This window comes from Triticum urartu, chromosome 7 (genome assembly GCF_003073215.2).
Source record: "Triticum urartu cultivar G1812 chromosome 7, Tu2.1, whole genome shotgun sequence".
NCBI classification, from domain to species: Eukaryota; Viridiplantae; Streptophyta; class Magnoliopsida; order Poales; family Poaceae; genus Triticum; species Triticum urartu.
Window position 1 is genome coordinate 700,306,378 of NC_053028.1, and position 19,393 is coordinate 700,325,770.

Below are 19,393 nucleotides of genomic sequence, written 5' to 3' on the forward strand. Positions count from 1 at the left end.
AGAGAAAAAAAGCCGACTATCGGATTTGAACCGATGACCCTCGCATTACAAATGCGATGCTCTAACCTGTGAGCTAAGTGGGCTTACATAACGGAAATAGTGTAACAAATAGAAATAGGTATAGTATAGGAAATCTGTAAAATCTCAGATATTAGTTATTAATCTTAGCTATTAACTAGTTCTAAATTTGAAGTTATACTTATAAAAATAAAAAAATACTAAAACTTCTTAAAGATAAAGTTAGCTTGATATGCTTAACTATAGGATATTAAAAAATAAAATTATAGAATTTATTGGTATTTTCATTCGATCATTATAGACTTTATTATTTGTTAATAATTTGAGGATTAATATTTCACTAAGGGGAACATAGAGTCAGAGTAAATAAAATTGCTAATTCTGATTAGAAAAAAAGAATAAATATCAAGCATTATAGTATAATTTTTAATACTATAAAAAAGTAAGACGGGAGGTGGGGGAGATAAAAACTTTTGGATATATTGATTCGGATTGAATTGCAAATACATCAAGGATAGAATCAATTCAATTCTGAATTGCAATAAGCAAGCAAGGTCTCTCAAATAGAGTCGAACTGAACTGCTAGACTACGTTGAGTGATGAACTCAATGATTCAAAAAAAAACTAAGAGATGGATGAAATTACACAAGGAATCCTGGTCTCAAAGAAGAGGGAAATGGGGATATGGCGAAATCGGTAGACACTACGGACTTGATTGTATTGAGCCTTGGTATGGAAACCTGCTAAGTGGTAACTTCCAAATTCAGAGAAACCCTGGAATTAAAAAAGGGCAATCCTGAGCCAAATCCGTGTTTTGAGAAAACAAGGGGTTCTCGAACTAGAATACAAAGGAAAAGGATAGGTGCAGAGACTCAATGGAAGCTGTTCTAACGAATCGAGTTGATTACGTTGTGTTGTTAGTGGAATTCCTTCTAGTTCTAAATTAGAGAAAGAGGGGTTTTATACCTTATACATTTAATAAACACGTATAGATACTGACATAGCAAACGATTAATCACAGAACTCATATTATATTATAATTATAATATAGGTTCTTTATCTTTTTTAAAAATGAAATTAGAAATGATTATGATTATGAAATAAAAAACTCATATCGTAATTTTTTTTTCATTATTGTGAATCCACTCCAATCGAATATTGAATAATCAAATTCTTCAATTAAAATTCAAAGTTTTCGAGATCTTTAAAAAAGTGGATTAATCGGACGAGGACAAAGAGAGAGTCCCACTCTACATGTCAATACTGACAACAATGAAATTTCTAGTAAAAGGAAAATCCGTCGACTTTATAAGTTGTGAGGGTTCAAGTCCCTCTATCCCCAAATCCTCTTTTATTCCCTAACTATACTATATTATTATTATTTATCCTCTTTTTTTTCTTTTTATCAATGCACTTTTTTTTTCTTTTTATCAATGCAATGGGTTTAAGATTCATTAGCTTTCTCATTCTACTCTTTCACAAAGGAATGCGAAGAGAACTCAATGGATCTTATCCTATTCATTAAATAGATTTCTTTTTTATTAGAGTATCGGCAAGAAATCTTGGTTATTCACTCTATTTTTAAGTTTTATTTAAGTAAACCATGCACAATGCATAGGACTACCCCCCCCCCCATTTTCAAATTTTAAATTTGAAATACTTTAATTAATTTTTAGTCCTTTTAATTGACATAGATACAAATACTCTACTAGGATGATGGACAAGAAAAGGTCAGGATAGCTCAGTTGGTAGAGCAGAGGACTGAAAATCCTCGTGTCACCAGTTCAAATCTGGTTCCTGGCAGAGAAAAAAAAAGATCCACCGAATAGGTATTGATCCAAATACCTCGAGATGGATTGTGATACATATTCATTAATAATATTTATTCATCTAAGTGGATAAATCTATAATATAAATATAGAGGCACTTCGTTTTCTTTTTAAAGAAGTTTTAAAATATATCTTTTCTTTATGATAAAGAAGGGGGTGAGATTCCCCTTTATTTTTTTGCGTTTCTTAATTTTGTATTCCGCTATTCCGACGAATATTTTTTTAGTCTTGCTTATCTTTATCTTATCTTATTTTCCTAGTTGTGCTAAGTAATGCGCGCGGTACAAAGTTCCTGGTAGAGAACTTCTTTGAGTCATCCTATTTTTCTGTTCATATGAAGGAAATTAATATGCGATTTTCAAAATAGGGGAATCCAAATGAAACCCTTTTTTTGCTCAGTCTATCTGGAATGCTTTTGTATAATTAGGAATTAATTATAAATAGGTATTCCGTTTCATCTAGGAAAAGAATATTCCTTGACTTGAATAAAATCTGGAGTTCTGTTGTATAAGTGAGCATGAATTTCTTATCATTCAATGAGCATCTTGTATTTCATAAAAATTGGGGGTTATATAATCCTTACGCAAGGGCCAGCCTATCCAACTTTCAGGCATTAGGATACGTTTAAGGTGCGGATGATTATCATAAGAGATTCCCACCATATCATAAGATTCACGTTCTTGAAAATCGGCACTCCTCCAAATCTAGAAGACAGACGGAATTCTAGGATTATCCTTTTGGGCAAAGACTTTTATGCAGACTTCTTCTGGATTATCTATACCATATTGTATTCTCGTAAGATGATACACGCTACCTAAAGATCCACCGGGTGCTACATCATAAGCACATTGGGAGCGTAAATAATTGTAACCATATACATATAAAATGACAGCAATGGAATCCCAATCCCCTGCTTTTATTTGTAAAGTCTCTATTCCTCGGTGATCAAAGCCCAAAGATCTATGAACCACCTCATGTTTGACTATCCAATTAGATAACCAACCCTGCTGCATTGTCTTCATCTCTCCCTCTTTGTATAAATATTTCACATTTCGGATGCAAGTTTGAAAGATTGCCCTGTTTTTTATTTTTCTACACAAAAGAGCCCCTCTCCTAATTCACTAATTTGTAGGAAGGTACTGAACTTTTGGATTTGAAAAAAGTTTCATAAGATATATCTAATGTAGATGGTGATTGATAGAGCAATTCTTGCTCATAAGTTCCTGTATGAGTACTGCGCCTAACATAAAGCTCTTGACTGGTAGTAAAACATCTATTTTTATTTTGAGATAGAGTTTGATCCTCAACTATTTCTCGCGATATCTTCTTACGAAGTTTTGTTAGGGCATCTATAACTGCCTCCGGTTTAGGTGGGCAGCCCGGCAAGTAGACATCCACAGGAATTAACTTATCAACTCCCCGAACAGTACTATAGGAATCCGTACTGAACATTCCCCCTGTAATAGTACAGGCTCCCATAGCAATGACGTATTTTGGTTCAGGCATTTGCTCGTATAATCTCACTAAAGAGGGAGCCATTTTCATTGTTACCGTACCGGCTGTTAAAATTAGGTCTGCTTGCCTAGGACTTGATCTTGGTACCAATCCATAACGATCAAAGTCGAATCGTGAGCCTATTAATGAAGCAAATTCAATGAAACAACAACTGGTACCGTATAGAAGGGGCCATAAACTGGAGAGTCTTGACCAATTCGAAAGATCATTTGGTGTAGTTGAAATAACAGAATTGGAACTTGTTTGGTCAAGTAAGGGAAACTCAATCAAATTCATAACTGTCTCAATAGAATCTTTTCCTTCTTTTTTTTGTCTAAATATTCAGTTAAGACCATTCCAAGGCTCCTTTTCGCCATGCATAAACTAAACCAACAACTAAGATAAGCACGAAAATCAAAGCTTTGATAAAAATGGATACACCCAATACGTCGAAACTCATTGCCCAAGGGTATAGAAAGACGGTTTCCACATCAAAAACAACAAAAACGAGCGCAAACATATAATAGCGTATTCGGAATTGTACCCAAGCCCCTCCCATGGGTTCTATACCCGATTCATAACTAGAAAGCTTCTCTGGTCCTTCACTAACCGGGGCTAAAAGTCCTGAAATCGAAAATGCCAAAATAGGAATAAGGCTTGCTATTATTAGAAATGTCCAAAAAATATCATATTCGTGAAGCAGAAACATAATGTACTCCCATTAATGTGGAATAGGCAGAACTTAAATTAGTTAATTCAATTCAGCATTGTCAATTTATCCAGAACTTCTCTCTTTTCCTCGGTGAAACAAGAATCTTTTTTGTTCAAACAAAAGCGCTTAGTTTAAGTTTAGCCTTTGTTTCCTCTGTGCTGCATCTTCTTTAAAGATTCATCCAATGGAATCCCAACTCCCTTTCTTTTGGATTACCATTCTATTTAGATATGGTGTATGTAGATCTAATTCTTATATAAAGAAAACTTTCTCGTTTCACTTTGTCTCGCTTTCTCTAGAATCTCTAGAAAAAAGAATAGCTCTATCCTTTATTAAATATTTAATAATAAAATAATAAGAGACTATTAAATAAAAATGAGAATACTACTAAATTAGAACCTAATTAAGATAGTAGGACTAATCTATGCAGTATAATTAATGAGAAGTAATACTATAAAATAAAAATAAAGAACTCTATTTCAGAACTATGAGACAGAATATTCTGTTTTCTTATTTACTCTTTACTTTATTTTTTCTATTTAAAGTTGATCAATTTACATAATGTATCTATAAACAAAGTAATAAATATACTTAAAACAAAGTAGGAATTCGCAAAATGGATAAAATCATTGCAGTTATTATAGGGAAGTCTAGAGATATCCTATTTGAAGGAGGACGGGATTCAAATCAGGGAAAGGATCCTTTCTTCTATTGATTTGATAGAAATTCGTTTTTCTTTTCCTGTCTGTATGATTTTGATTTTCGATGAATGAGCCTTTGGTAATGCTTTTATCTCTATTCTATGTCGCAGGCGCCTATCCAGTCTATAAACAAATACTAATGAGAAAATGAAAACTATACTAAACTAAAGAAAACATAGGATAGAGATCCTAAAATCTAAAAAAGGGCATATTAGGGCTATACGGATTCGAACCGTAGACCTTCTCGGTAAAACAGATCAAACGGATTATTATCGAAATGATTTGAACTGTTTCAAAGACCCAACATGCATTTTTTTGCATTGGGCTCTTTCATAAACTGATTTAAAGATCAGTTAGTCCACCATAGTTTTTCTTTACGGAAAGATAATGAGATGGCTCCCTGTGCTCTGATTGATTTTTTGTATTATGATCTATCTAGGAGCAATACCAAAGTGTTTCAAAGGAGGATTACCTTGACTTAGGTCTGCCTCCGGTCTAAATTAAATCAACCTAAGTGAAATGGAGTCTCTATCGTTCCACTGCAAGAGTTAACTATGAGACTTCATACACCTTAAAGTTCATAGAACGAAAAGAAGTTTTTTGGAGGCCCTTATCCTCATTACGCCTAGCATTTAGTGGGCTGGATATTTACCTTATCAACTAGCAAATCCATAAGGGTTCTATTTGATTAGGCACCTGAATTGGCACCTGAATCGGACTGAACCGACTGTTTGTCAGGCTACTGTTCTCCTATTCTCTCGAATCTATGAAGTAAGACATTGATTTTGCAATAAGATCGATTATGTTCATTGCATAAATAAGCTCCTTTGAAAAGCATTGGCGCACGTGTAAACGAGTTGCTCTACCGAACTGAGCTATAGCCCTTATCAGAGATATCTTAACATATAGATAATTTCTTGTCAAGATGAATATTTTCTAATGCCAGAGGATACCCCTTTGATCTGTATCTGTTTAGTATTTAGTTTAGTATTTAGTATATAACAGACCAATAACAGAGCGGTATTGCTTAGAAAAGGGATTCAATATATAATCGATCGAAGTAATGGGTCTTCCTTTGTGGTGATAAATTGCCTACTTAACTCAGTGGTTAGAGTATTGCTTTCATACGGCGGGAGTCATTGGTTGAAATCCGGTAGTAGGTAAGTAGGTAGAAAAATTACTAGATAGCATTGGACTTACTTCGCTTCGCTATCTAATAACTTTTTCTACCCCTCTTCCCTTTTTCTTTGTATCAACTATAAACCACTGGATTGTCTTCAATTGGATGGGGGAATCCAATTGACAGCCTCGATTCGTATCCTAGCTCGTCTGAGAGCGAGCTTCGCTTCAACCAAATCTTTCGTACCCTCAGCTTTACTCAAGTTAGCTTCGGCTATTTCAAGTGCCTTTTGAGCTTCTTCCGGATCAATATCACTACCCAGTTCCGCATCATTTCCTAAAATGATGATCTCATTATTAACTATTCTCGCAAAACCGCTCCACAGAATCGCTGTTAACCATTGGTCGTTGAGGAGGCGTATTCTCAAAGGACCCATATCTACTGCTGTGTTAATGGGGGCGTGGTTTGGTAATACGCCAATTTGGCCACTATTAGTGGATAAAATGATTTCTTTCACTTCACAATCCCAAATAATTCGCTTAGGAGTCAGTACATAAAGATTTAATTTCATTTCTTCGATTTGTTCTCCTCTTCTAAGGTTATAGCTTTCGTGCTAGCTTCATCGATGTTACCCACCAAATAAAAAGCCTGTTCAGGTAGGCCGTCTAATTCTCCGGAAAGGATTAGTTGAAATCCCCTAATAGTTTCCGCAAGAGCAACATACTTTCCTGGAGAACCAGTAAAAACTTCTGCCACAAAGAACAGTTGTGATAAGAAACTCTCAATTTTGTTGCTCTTGCTACAGTTAAACGATCCTCTTCCAATAATTCATCCAAGCCAAGAATTGCGATAATGTCCTGAAGTTCTTTGTAACGTTGTAAAGTTTCCTTAACTCTTTGCGCAGTTTCATAATGTTCGTTGCCAACGATCCGAGGCTGTAACATAGTCTTGGTTGAATCTAAAGGATCTACTGCTGGATAAATACCCCTGGAAGCTAATCCTCTGGAAAGTACGGTAGTAGCATCCAAATGTGCAAATGTTGTGGCAGGGGCAGGGTCGGTCAAATCGTCTGCAGGTACATAAACTGCTTGAATCGAAGTTATAGATCCCTTTTTAGTAGAAGCAATTCTTTCTTGCAAAGAACCCATTTCTGTACTAAGAGTAGGTTGATAACCCACTGCGAAGGGCATTCTCCCTAATAAAGCGGATACCTCTGATCCTGCTTGAACAAAACGAAAGATATTATCGATAAATAAAAGCACGTCTTGCTTATTAACATCTCGGAAATATTCCGCCATAGTTAGGGCAGTTAAACCAACTCTCATACGAGCTCCCGGTGGTTCATTCATTTGGCCATAGACTAGAGCTACCTTTGATTCCTCAATATTTTTTTCATTAATTACTCCGGATTCCTTCATTTCCATATAAAGATCATTTCCTTCATGAGTCTGTTCCCCTACTCCACCGAATACGGATACGCCCCCATGAGCTTTAGCAATGTTATTGATTAATTCCATGATCAGTACTGTTTTACCTACTCCAGCCCCCCCCCCCAAATAGTCCTATTTTTCCTCCACGTCAATAAGGAGCTAAAAGATCGACGACCTTAATACCTATTTCAAAGATGGATAATTTTGTATCTAACTCGATAAAGGCAGGCGCAGATCTATGAATAGGGAACGTTGCACTACTATCTACAGGACCCAAATTGTCAACAGGCTCCCCAAGAACGTTGAAAATTTGTCCGAGAGTAACTCCACCGACCGGAACACTGAGAGGAGCTCCCGTGTCAATCACTTCCATTCCTCTCATCAACCCGTCCGTAGCACTCATAGCTACAGCTCTAACTCGATTATTTCCTAATAATTGTTGTACCTCACAAGTCACATTAATTTGCTTATCGGCAGTGTCTCTACTCTGGACTACCAAAGCGTTATAAATATAAGGTAACTTGCCTGGGGGAAAAGTGACATCCAGCACGGGTCCAATAATTTGATCGATACGACCTGTACTTTTTTCTTCAATTGTGGAAACCCCGGGAGGAGAAGTAGTAGGATTGGTTCTCATAATTATCACATAATTAAAAAAAGGAATTTGTCGAAATTTTTCTTTTTTTATTGTTGAATAATGCCAAATCAAATCAAAAAAAATCCAAAAGTAAAAAGGAAATGAATTAGTTAATTCAATAAGAGAGAAAAGGGGACCAGGACTTGATTTCGTTGCCCAAGCGAATCCCATTCAATCGTTTACTCATGGAATGAGTCCATTGGAAAGTTCAATCAATCTTTTTTTCATATACATTTTGCCTTTTGTGGAGGATCTGTGCCTACTCTACTTTCCTATCTAGGACTTCGATATACAAAATATATACTACTGTGAAGCATAGATTGCTGTCAACAAAGAATTTTATTAGTATTTAGTTAGGTATTTGCATTCAAAATAAGAAAAGAGAACTATTAAGAACTTGTAAAATAAGGATTAGGAATTAATTTGGGTTGCGCTATATCTATCAAAGAGTATACAATAATTATGGATTTGGTAAATCAAATCCATGGTTTAATAACGAACCGTGTTAACTTACCATAACAACAACTCAATTCCTATCGAATTCCTATATTGGAATTCCTATAGGATAGAACATACACAGGGTGTACGCATTATATATGAATGAAACATATTCATTAACCTAAGCATGCCCTCAATTTTCTTTAATGAGTTGATATTATATTAATTGAATATCCTTTTTGTTTTACGAGATTTTTGCTAAAGTTTCATTTACGCCTAATTAACATCGAGTAGACCCTGTTATTGTGAGAATTCTTAATTCAAGAGTTATAGGGAGGGACTTATGTCACCACAAACAGAAACTAAAGCAGGTAAGTTATTCTCATCGAAACATCGAGAAATTGTGCATATAGAAAACTCTATAGAAAGAAAAAAAGGAGACCCATGCCATGATTTTCAAATCTTTTCTATTTAGTAGTCTAAGAATCATTAACTATTCTGTAAGGTCATCATTTTTGCCATACTCGGAGAAGTTTAGTTAATAGATCAATTCTTTATTCGTTTGATCAAAAACTTGAGATAAATATTTCGCGTAAGAGAAATATTTAAGGTTTGGTTCAATATTATGGCACTCTCGGGGGGGATATACCTTGATGTTTGGACTGATGGACTTACCAGTCTTGATCGTTACAAAGGATGATGCTATCACATCGAGCCTGTTGCTGGGGAAGACAACCAATGGATCTGTTATGTAGCTTATCCATTAGACCTATTTGAAGAGGGTTCCGTTACTAACATGTTTACTTCCATTGTAGGTAACGTATTTGGTTTCAAAGCCCTACGTGCTCTACGTTTGGAGGATCTACGAATTCCCCCTACTTATTCAAAAACTTTCCAAGGCCCGCCTCATGGTATCCAAGTTGAAAGAGATAAGTTGAACAAGTACGGTCGTCCTTTATTGGGATGTACTATTAAACCAAAATTGGGATTATCCGCAAAAAATTATGGTAGAGCGTGTTATGAGTGTCTACGTGGTGGACTTGATTTTACCAAAGATGATGAAAACGTAAACTCACAACCATTTATGCGCTGGAGAGACCGTTTTGTCTTTTGTGCCGAAGCTATTTATAAATCACAGGCCGAAACCGGTGAAATCAAGGGGCATTACTTGAATGCGACTGCGGGTACATGTGAAGAAATGATTAAGAGAGCTGTATTTGCAAGAGAATTAGGGGTTCCTATTGTAATGCATGACTACTTAACTGGGGGATTCACCGCAAATACTACTTTGGCTCATTATTGCCGCGACAATGGCCTACTTCTTCACATTCACCGTGCAATGCATGCAGTTATTGATAGACAGAAAAATCATGGTATGCATTTCCGTGTATTAGCTAAAGCATTGCGTATGTCTGGGGGAGATCATATCCACTCCGGTACAGTAGTAGGTAAGTTAGAAGGGGAACGCGAAATGACTTTAGGTTTTGTTGATTTATTGCGCGATGATTTTATTGAAAAAGATCGTGCTCGCGGTATCTTTTTCACTCAGGACTGGGTATCCATGCCAGGTGTTATACCGGTAGCTTCAGGTGGTATTCATGTTTGGCATATGCCAGCTCTGACCGAAATCTTTGGGGACGATTCTGTATTACAATTTGGTGGAGGAACTTTAGGACATCCTTGGGGAAATGCACCTGGTGCAGCAGCTAATCGAGTGGCTTTAGAAGCCTGTGTACAAGCTCGTAACGAAGGGCGCGATCTTGCTCGCGAAGGTAATGAAATTATCCGAGCAGCTTGCAAATGGAGTCCTGAACTAGCCGCAGCTTGTGAAAGTATGGAAGGCGATCAAATTCGAGTTCGAGCCGGTAGATACTATTGATTAACTAGATAAAACTAAAGATAAAGAAGGTATAAATAAAAAAGAAACGAAATAAAAAGAGAAAAAAATCAGTTATGAAATGCAGTAATTCTTCTTTATTCTTCTAATTGATTGCAATTAAACTCGGCTCAATCTTTTTTAGAAAAAAAAGATTGAGCCGAATAAAAATAGATCATGATATGATCATGAGACTTGACAAATTGAGATTCGTCTATTCTATATATCTAGAATATATATATTAAGGTATAATACAATAAATAAATACAAATAAAATAATAAAATATAGTATTATCATATGATAATGATAATGGAATCAAATACGCAGTATTTACAGAAAAAAGTCTTCGTTTATTGGGAAAGAATCAATATACTTTTAATGTCGAATCGGGATTCACTAAGACAGAAATAAAGCATTGGGTCGAACTCTTCTTTGGTGTTAAGATGGTAGCTGTGAATAGCCATCGACTACCTGGAAAAGGTAGAAGAATAGGACCTATTCTGGGCCATACAATGCATTACAGACGTATGATCATTACCCTTCAACCGGGTTATTCTATTCCACTTCTAGATAGAGAAAAAAACTAAAGGAGAATGAATGAAAAAAGACATAGTTTGGAAGTTAGACCTTTTTATGGGACTCTCTTTCAATTTCAAAAAAGAGGACGTTTGAAACTTTTAACAGGCGTAATCGTGAGTCAACAAGTGACTCGAACTGTGTGTAAAAAAAGAAGCATTTTTTTCAAAATGCTAGAACTAGATAAGGAAGTTTTCTATAACCTTGAGAAAAAGGATAAAAAGGTAGTTTTTTTTTAGTTTATGACTCCGATCAAGAGCGAGAAATCCTTGATTTGGGATTGGACATAGAACCTGGACCCATCGTAGAGACGTTTAGTTCAAAAGAAAGGATCGTATCCTGATGGTAAGAATTATAATTTCGTGGAAATACAACGCTATAGACTTCAATGCGGTAGAGTAGACGTTTTGTTTCTAATTTTTCTGGACCAAACCTCTGCTCCGACCCAACGATACAATGAATTTTTTCTGTTCATATTCATAAATAAAAAAGATTCGGAATCGCAATGCTACTATATGCGTCCAGAGGAGTATTTGGAATAATATTCTTCTATAATCCATTATTGCGGGGGGTCTTACTAACAGGGCTTCGCTGCACGGGACGGGTCTTCGTCGAAAAGCTAACTCCACCCGGCATTTTCATACCCTTTCTTTGGGTGGTATATCGCCTTTTAAAGTCTAAGAGGGTAGTAGGGGATCTATAGTAGGTAAGATAATTTGCCCTTTGATTTTGATTGAATATACTATTTTTCTGCCTTTACCACGCATTATTGTATGCGCTTCTAGAGAAGTATGTATGCAGGAAGTAAATTCTAACTGCTTTCTTTTGAATCCAATTTCAAATTAGATTAGAAAGATAGAAAGGCCATGAGGATGGGAAAATCAAAATAAAATCTTTTTAATTAGTTCTCCTTTTTTGGAATTTTCTTATTATCCTTTCATTTTTTTACAGAATATTTTTCAAACTAAAAATAAAAAATACAATACAATAGTCAATATTCCTTATAATAGATATACTTAATTATATCATAAGAATCTTAAGATATTTTTCGACTAGATAGAAATAGTAAATTTGAATTGAGACACCTATTCCATGACAGATTTAAACTTACCTTCTATTTTCGTGCCTTTAGTAGGCTTAGTATTTCCGGCAATTGCAATGACTTCTTTATTTCTTTATGTGCAAAAAAATAAGATTGTCTAGTATTTTTTAGTGTAAGTAATATAATATGGTAGGGTATGTGGCTTTTTCTCCACACACTTTCTACACACAAATGAAAAACGGTTATGGATGCGGATATAGGCTACGAGCATAAATGCATGAATATGCAGAGCCAGGTATAGCGAGTTTTATTTTATTTATTTTAGTTGAATCAATGAATATTTTTTGAATAGAAAGTCAATGTATCTAAACTATTATTTCACAGGAGTACTAGTTGCTGAAGGCGATTTCAGAATCAAAAAAAGTAAAGTCAAAATTATTTAGCTTATTCTCTCAATTTCAATCGACCGCTGCTGGATTTAGTATATCTAATATGAATTGGCGATCAGAACACAAATGGGTAGAACTTCTAAAAGGTTCTCGAAAAAGGGGTAATTTTTTCTGGGCCTGTATTCTTTTTCTAGGTTCACTAGGATTCTTATCGGTTGGGATTTCCAATTATCTTGGTAAGGATATTATATCTATACTTCCATCTCAAGAAATTCTTTTTTTTCCGCAGGGGGTCGTGATGTCTTTCTACGGAATCGCAGGCCTATTCATTAGTTCCTACTTGTGGTGTACTATTTTGTGGAATGTAGGTAGTGGTTATGACCGATTCGATAGAAAAGAGGGAATAGTGTGCATTTTTCGTTGGGGATTCCCTGGAATAAAACGTCGCGTCTTCCTTCGATTCCTTATGCGGGATATCCAATCAATTAGAATTCAGGTTAAAGAGGGTCTTTATCCTCGTCGTATTCTTTATATGGAAATCCGGGGCCAGGGGATCATTCCCTTGACTCATACTGATGATAAATTTTTTACTCCACGAGAAATTGAACAAAAAGCTGCCGAATTGGCCTATTTCTTGCGCGTACCAATTGAAGTATTTTGAGGTATCTTTTTTGAACTAAGTTGAATGAAGAAAAGAAGAATTGGAAGAAGAAAAGTTTTCTCAACACAGGGAGGAAGTCCCTTCTAAATTGGATTTGTTATTGTAAGGGGATTTTTAAGTATTTATCTAAAGGAAGGAACAAACGAGGATAAGAGAAATTTGCTTTTAATTTTTTTTATCCAAGTTAGATATATCGCATACTATTCTTCCTTTTTCATCCGAAAGGGCTTTTTTTTATTCTATTTCACTATTTCATTCCATCTAGATCTAAGAAAGAACCCAATGCACTGAAATTCCACTAATAACTAATATACAAAAAAGAAGAATAGATACAGGGTATCAAACCTAGAGAGTTTTTGCTTCAAAGAAATAGAAATATCATGAAATAGAAATATCATCATATAGAGTCAGGGAATGGAATAGAGTCAGCGAATGAAGCATATTCATTAACAACTCCATTTACAGATCAAAAATGAAAAAAAAAGAAAGCATTGCCTTCTTTACTATATCTTGTATTTATCATACTTTTGCCTTGGGGGGTCTCTTCCTCATTTAACAAATGTCTGGAACTTTGGAATAAGAATTGGTGGAATACCAGGCAATCCGAAACTCTCTTAACTGATATTCAAGAGAAAAGGATTCTAGAAAGATTCATAGAATTAGAAGAACTTTCTCTCTTGGACGAGATGATAAAAGGGAAACTAAAGACACATGTACAAAAACCTCCTACAGGAATACACAAGGAAATAATACAATGGGTCAAAATAAATAATGAGGATCATCTCCATACAATTTTGCATTTCTCGACAAATATAATATGTTTGGCTATTCTAAGTGGTTCTTTTTTTCTGGGTAAAGAGGAACTTGTCATTTTGAATTCTTGGGTTCAGGAATTCTTCTATAATTTAAATGACTCAATAAAAGCTTTTTTTATTCTTTTAGTTACTGATTTTTTTGTTGGATTTCACTCCACCCGTGGTTGGGAACTAGTAATTCGTTGGGTCTACAACGATTTTGGATGGGCTCCTAACGATGGGTTCAGGAATTCTTCTATAATTTAAATGACCAGATTTTGGATGGGTTCAGGAATTCTTCTATAATTTAAATGACTCACTATTTTTGTTTGTAGTTTTCCAGTAATTCTAGATACATGTTTGAAATTTTGGGTCTTTTTTTGTTTAAATCGTCTATCTCCTTCGCTTGTAGTCATTTATCATTCAATTAGTGAAGCATAAATTCATTTGATCTCCCGATATTAATATTAATCAAATTAGCAAGCATCTTTTTTTAGAAAGAAAGCCCTTTTCCATTTTAGCAAAATTCTTTCTATTTATACCTACTTTAAGGTATTCATCATTGCAGTACAACTGTTGCAGTAGAATGACAACAGATTCGTGTATAGGGAACTAGATTAGCTTAGCTACCTATCTAATTTATTGTAGAAATTCTGGGATCTGCGATTGGACATGGAAAATAGAAATACTTTTTCTTGGGTAAAGGAACAGATAACTCGATCGATTTCTGTATCGATCATGATATACGTAATAACTCGGACATCTATTTCAAATGCATATCCCATTTTTGCGCAGCAGGGTTATGAAAACCCACGAGAAGCAACTGGACGAATTGTATGTGCCAATTGCCATTTAGCTAGCAAGCCCGTCGATATTGAAGTTCCCCAAGTTGTGCTTCCCGATACTGTATTTGAAGCAGTTCTTCGAATTCCTTATGATATGCAATTGAAACAAGTTCTTGCTAATGGAAAAAAGGGAGGGTTGAATGTAGGTGCTGTTCTTATTTTGCCCGAGGGATTCGAATTAGCCGCCCGATCGTATTTCCCCTGAGTTAAAAGAAAAGATAGGAAATCTTGCTTTTCAGAGTTATCGTCCCGATAAAAAAACATTCTTGTGATAGGCCCTGTTCCCGGTAAGAAATATAGTGAAATTGTCTTTCCCATTCTTTCCCCTGATCCTGCTACAAAGAAAGATGCTCATTTCTTAAAATATCCCATATATGTAGGGGAAACCGAGGAAGAGGACAGATCTATCCTGATGGTAGAAAGAGTAACAATACAGTCTATAATGCTACGTCAACAGGTATAGTAAGAAAAATACTACGTAAAGAAAAGGGGGGTATGAAATATCCATAGTTGATGCATCAGATGGACGCCAAGTGATTGATATTATACCTCCCGGACCAGAACTTCTTGTTTCAGAGGGGGAATCCATCAAGCTTGATCAACCATTAACAAGCAATCCTAATGTGGGAGGTTTTGGTCAGGCGGACGCCGAAATCTTGCTTCAGGATCCATTACGTGTCCAAGGCCTTTTGTTCTTCTTCGCATCCGTTATTTTGGCACAAGTTTTTTTGGTTCTCAAAAAGAAACAGTTTGAAAAGGTTCAATTGTACGAAATGAATTTCTAGGTCCCGGGATTTCTTACCATCAAGTTGGTAAAAAGCCTCGATTTATTGGCAATTGCTAGAATTATCTATGATCTATTTTGGAAATCCTTTTTTTGTTTAGATTGCTTTTTTTTATGAGATGTCTGGAATTCCTTATTTATATCCCATGCAAAAGAAGAGAATCCAAGGTAAAGGCGAGAACAATAAAATTAAAATTTCTTCCTTTTCGGAGGGATTGCAGGTCTTCTTAATCGTCTATTCGGCACAAGAAAAAGCCTTTTTCTTGTGCCGATTCTTCTTGTATAAAAATAAGAATCCTTTTTCTTCCTAATTCATCAAAGATTACTATTTCTTCTTTATTCGGGTCTGTCTCTTGGACCTCTTTTTCTTTTGCTTAGGTTTAGCCGAGGTAGTGGACAAACATAGGGGAAGAAAATATGGCGGGGGGAAATTTCTTGTGATTGTGAGCAAATTGCTTGGCTTGTTTAATTAAGTTCAACTTCAAATTTACAGAAATTTTGCAAAAAAAAGTAAACTCTTCCATTGAAGGTTTTTGTTTTATTTTTAGGCTAGTTGAATAGTTTTGATTAAGGTTTTATTAGTTTATTACTCGAAACTAAATCAAGGATTTTCAGGATACTTCCTTCATGGATAAGATATTGGATCCTCGAGTGATCTCTTTTTCTTGTTGCTTCATAAGAGTGAATCGAATAGATTCAATTCGCTTTATAAGAGTAAAATAAAAATTCCGCGGGTCCTTTCCGCTCTAATCAGATAAAGGGGGGTAAGGACCCGCTAAGCTCCTACTTTTTCATGTTTACAATCTGGTCCCTCCGATTACTATAGAGATGAACCCAATCCAGAATATGAACCATAAAAGAAAACACCTACTAAACCAATCACAGCAATACCAGCTACAGTACCTATCAGCCAAAGAGGAATTCTTCCAGTAGTATCGGCCATTTCCCCTACTTTCCTCCACATTTTATCAATTGGTCATGCTAGAGACAAAAACAGTCATGGGTAGTTATAAGGATGGTATCCTTCCAAATGGGATAAGAGAATTCTTATTAGTCTCTTTCTTTCTCTCAATTGAAGAAGTAATTGGAAAATAAAACAGCAAGTACAAAAATGAGTAATAAACCCCAGTATAGACTGGTACGATTCAATTCAACATTTTGTTCATTCGGGTTTGATTGTGCCATAGTTCTATAGTTGGAATTTGTTTTATCATTGGATGAACTACATTGCTGATGTTGATCCCAAGAAAAAAACAGTAGGTACAGCTAGTCCGTGAATAGCCAACCATCGCATTGTGAAAATAGGATAGGTTCGATCTATGGTCATTGAGGTCCTCCTAAAAGGATCTACTAAATTCATCGAGTTGTTCTAAAGAATCAAAATGGTCAGTTATTAACGGAATTCCTTGTCGGCTTTCCGTGAAATACTCGTTTGGCCAGGACTTCCAAACACGTCATAAGCTAAACCCGTACTGACAAATAACCAACCCGCAATGAATAGGGAAGGTATAGTAATGCTATGAATAACCCAGTATCGAATACTGGTAATAATATCAGCAAAAGAACGTTCTCCCGTGCTTCCAGACATGCTGAACTCCCAAAATTTTTGTACATTCAAAAAAGGAATTGATTCCGTAAAAGATGGGATCGACCAGTAAATAGAAAATTACTGATATTTCATCCTTGTGAGATTGTCAATTTTGTACCAAAGGTGTATTTTGAGTATACCGAATTAGTATAGCTATCCTTCCTATGGCACAGCAATCTGGTTTTGCCTGGTTCCGAAACATAATTACTTTTTTATTTTTTTTTTGTCTATAGGTAAGCTATATGTTATTCAAGGCATCAATAGAAAACCCCATTTTTGTAGGTTCTACTTACTTTTCATTGGCTTCGGAATAATAGAGTAATTCGGAATAGCAGCCAAAATCTTGGGAAAATCTAAGTTAATGATCAATAGGTTTGGATAAATAATTTAGGAAGGATATTCTCATACTGACACAATACAAGGACAAGTATATGTGAAATCTATCCTTTCATAATTCGTAATTCATCCTTGTATTGTTTGTTGGATTAGGTCTAACTTTCTTGACCAAACTGCGAGCGCGGAACTTTACGAGATGAAATAGGGAAAGACAGAAGATAGAATAGAACTTAAAAGGATAATTGAAGTGACTCGTCTTCGAATCTACTTTGGTTGGAGTTCGAAAAAGGAATAAAAATAAAGTAAATTCAAGGAAGAGCTTTCTTTTTTTTTTTTTTTAACAGCCCCTTGGCAGGTCGTGGAATGCTTTTGTTCTCCTCTTATTCCATATGGAATACAATCAGTTAAAATAAGAAGGAATAGGGGAATATTCGATCGTTCACTCCAAAAAGAGGGTCCTATTGAAAAAGAAATTATCCAAAATAGAAAGAAGTTTTTTTTTCAAATTCAATTGTTTATTTATCTCTTATTCAAAAATTTCCCTGAAAATTGAATTTCTTTTTTTCATTCAATGGGGTTAGATGATCTAGTTCTTAATATTATTACTTTACTCAATTGACAAATTCCACAACAATTCTCTTGATTCGGAACTAGGGACTCATGTATCATCTGATGAATCCACTTTCTTTTACACTTTTGTATCTTACTCTATCTTGTTTTTTAGTATTATCTAAAATAACTGATGAATTATGAATTTTCCATAACTTAGGTAAATGCTTTACCAACATATGTAGTGTAGTAAAAAAAAATAAATGGAATTTAACTCTTTCATGCTTACTTTAACTAGTTATTTTGGTTTTCTACTGGCTGCTTTAACTATAACCCCAGCTCTATTTATTGGCTTGAACAAGATACGCCTTATTTGAATTGACTGAATAATTATAATTCAGAAAAGAAAAATCTTTCTTTGGGATTCCTGGCATTCTACGACTCTTTTCCAGACTAATTAGGAATTCTTTTCTTGGTCATTGAGATTCGTGGATAATTTAGAGTACTATTTAGGGATAGATCGTACCTCTTTTTTTATCCCCTCGAACAAATCGAAATGATTGAAGTTTTTCTATTTGGAATCGTCTTAGGCCTAATTCCTATTACTTTAGCGGGATTATTCGTGACTGCGTATTTGCAATACAGGCGTGGGGATCAGTTGGATCTTTGATTGAGTCATTTTTTTTTTTTGATTGACCTCCTCCAGACCAGAGAGGAGGTCAAATTGAAATTGGAGTTACAATTCAATTTTGTTAAGTTATTTTACTCTGCTTCGACATAAAATAGATGGAATCACGCTCTGTAGGATTTGAACCTACGACATCGGGTTTTGGAGACCCGCGTTCTACCGAACTGAACTAAGAGCGCTTTCATTCATTCAAAAAGAAAATCTTTTTCTATTCCTAATGTATCTCACGTACGTATAGTCTCCACAAATTCAAGTTATACCCACTTTACTTTAATTGATCTCGTCGCTACTGCCTATAAAGAAGAAAGAAGTAATAGGTAGGGATGACAGGATTTGAACCTGTGACATTTTGTACCCAAAACAAACGCGCTACCAAGCTGCGCTACATCCCTTTTCCAAATTAAATTGTTGTACAATGCCATTGTACACAATTCCTGTCTTCCTTTTCCACATCATAATTTTCTTCTTCTTTCTTTCTCTATCTATATATAGAACCCTCGTGTCATTTCTTCTTTTTGGTCTCATATAATTAAGGAATTATATACATATAAAATCCAATATAATTTCGCCTATAAAAGAAGGATTACTTTTCCTTGGTAATATATAGGAAGAAGGGGTCATCTTTTTCTTTTTTAGGGATAGGAAAATTTCGTCGATATGGTTCATTTTATATATAGCATAACAATCTTGGGCAAGAGTTTATGATCATATATGTATTCAAACAAGGAAGGAGGATTTTCAATGCGGGATATAAAAACATATCTCTCTGTAGCACCCGTGCTAAGTACTCTATGGTTTGGTGCTTTAGCAGGTTTATTGATAGAAATTAATCGTTTATTCCCAGATGCTTTGTCATTCCCTTTTTTTTAATTCTAGTTATTGCTA

General features: G+C 35.2%; 1 protein-coding gene, 4 non-coding genes and 1 pseudogene across 5 annotated transcripts; 2 read left to right on the forward strand and 4 right to left on the reverse strand.

Annotated features, from left to right (window-relative positions):
* Window positions 1-10: 10 nt before the first annotated feature.
* TRNAT-UGU lies at window positions 11-83 on the reverse strand. The gene has a single exon. It is a non-coding gene; the product is annotated as a tRNA-Thr (tRNA).
* Window positions 84-1,748: 1,665 nt separating this feature from the next.
* TRNAF-GAA lies at window positions 1,749-1,821 on the forward strand. Its single transcript has one exon. It is a non-coding gene; the product is annotated as a tRNA-Phe (tRNA).
* A 4,502-nt stretch (window positions 1,822-6,323) lies between these two features.
* On the reverse strand, window positions 6,324-8,450 carry LOC125524494 (annotated as a pseudogene).
* A 610-nt stretch (window positions 8,451-9,060) lies between these two features.
* LOC125525273 (ribulose bisphosphate carboxylase large chain-like) lies at window positions 9,061-10,326 on the forward strand. Its single transcript, XM_048690273.1, has one exon. The coding sequence runs from the start codon at window positions 9,176-9,178 to the stop codon at window positions 10,256-10,258; it is 1,083 nt and encodes a 360-aa protein (XP_048546230.1). The 5' UTR covers window positions 9,061-9,175; the 3' UTR covers window positions 10,259-10,326.
* An 8,287-nt stretch (window positions 10,327-18,613) lies between these two features.
* TRNAW-CCA lies at window positions 18,614-18,687 on the reverse strand. The gene has a single exon. It is a non-coding gene; the product is annotated as a tRNA-Trp (tRNA).
* A 139-nt stretch (window positions 18,688-18,826) lies between these two features.
* TRNAP-UGG lies at window positions 18,827-18,900 on the reverse strand. Its single transcript has one exon. It is a non-coding gene; the product is annotated as a tRNA-Pro (tRNA).
* Window positions 18,901-19,393: the final 493 nt, after the last annotated feature.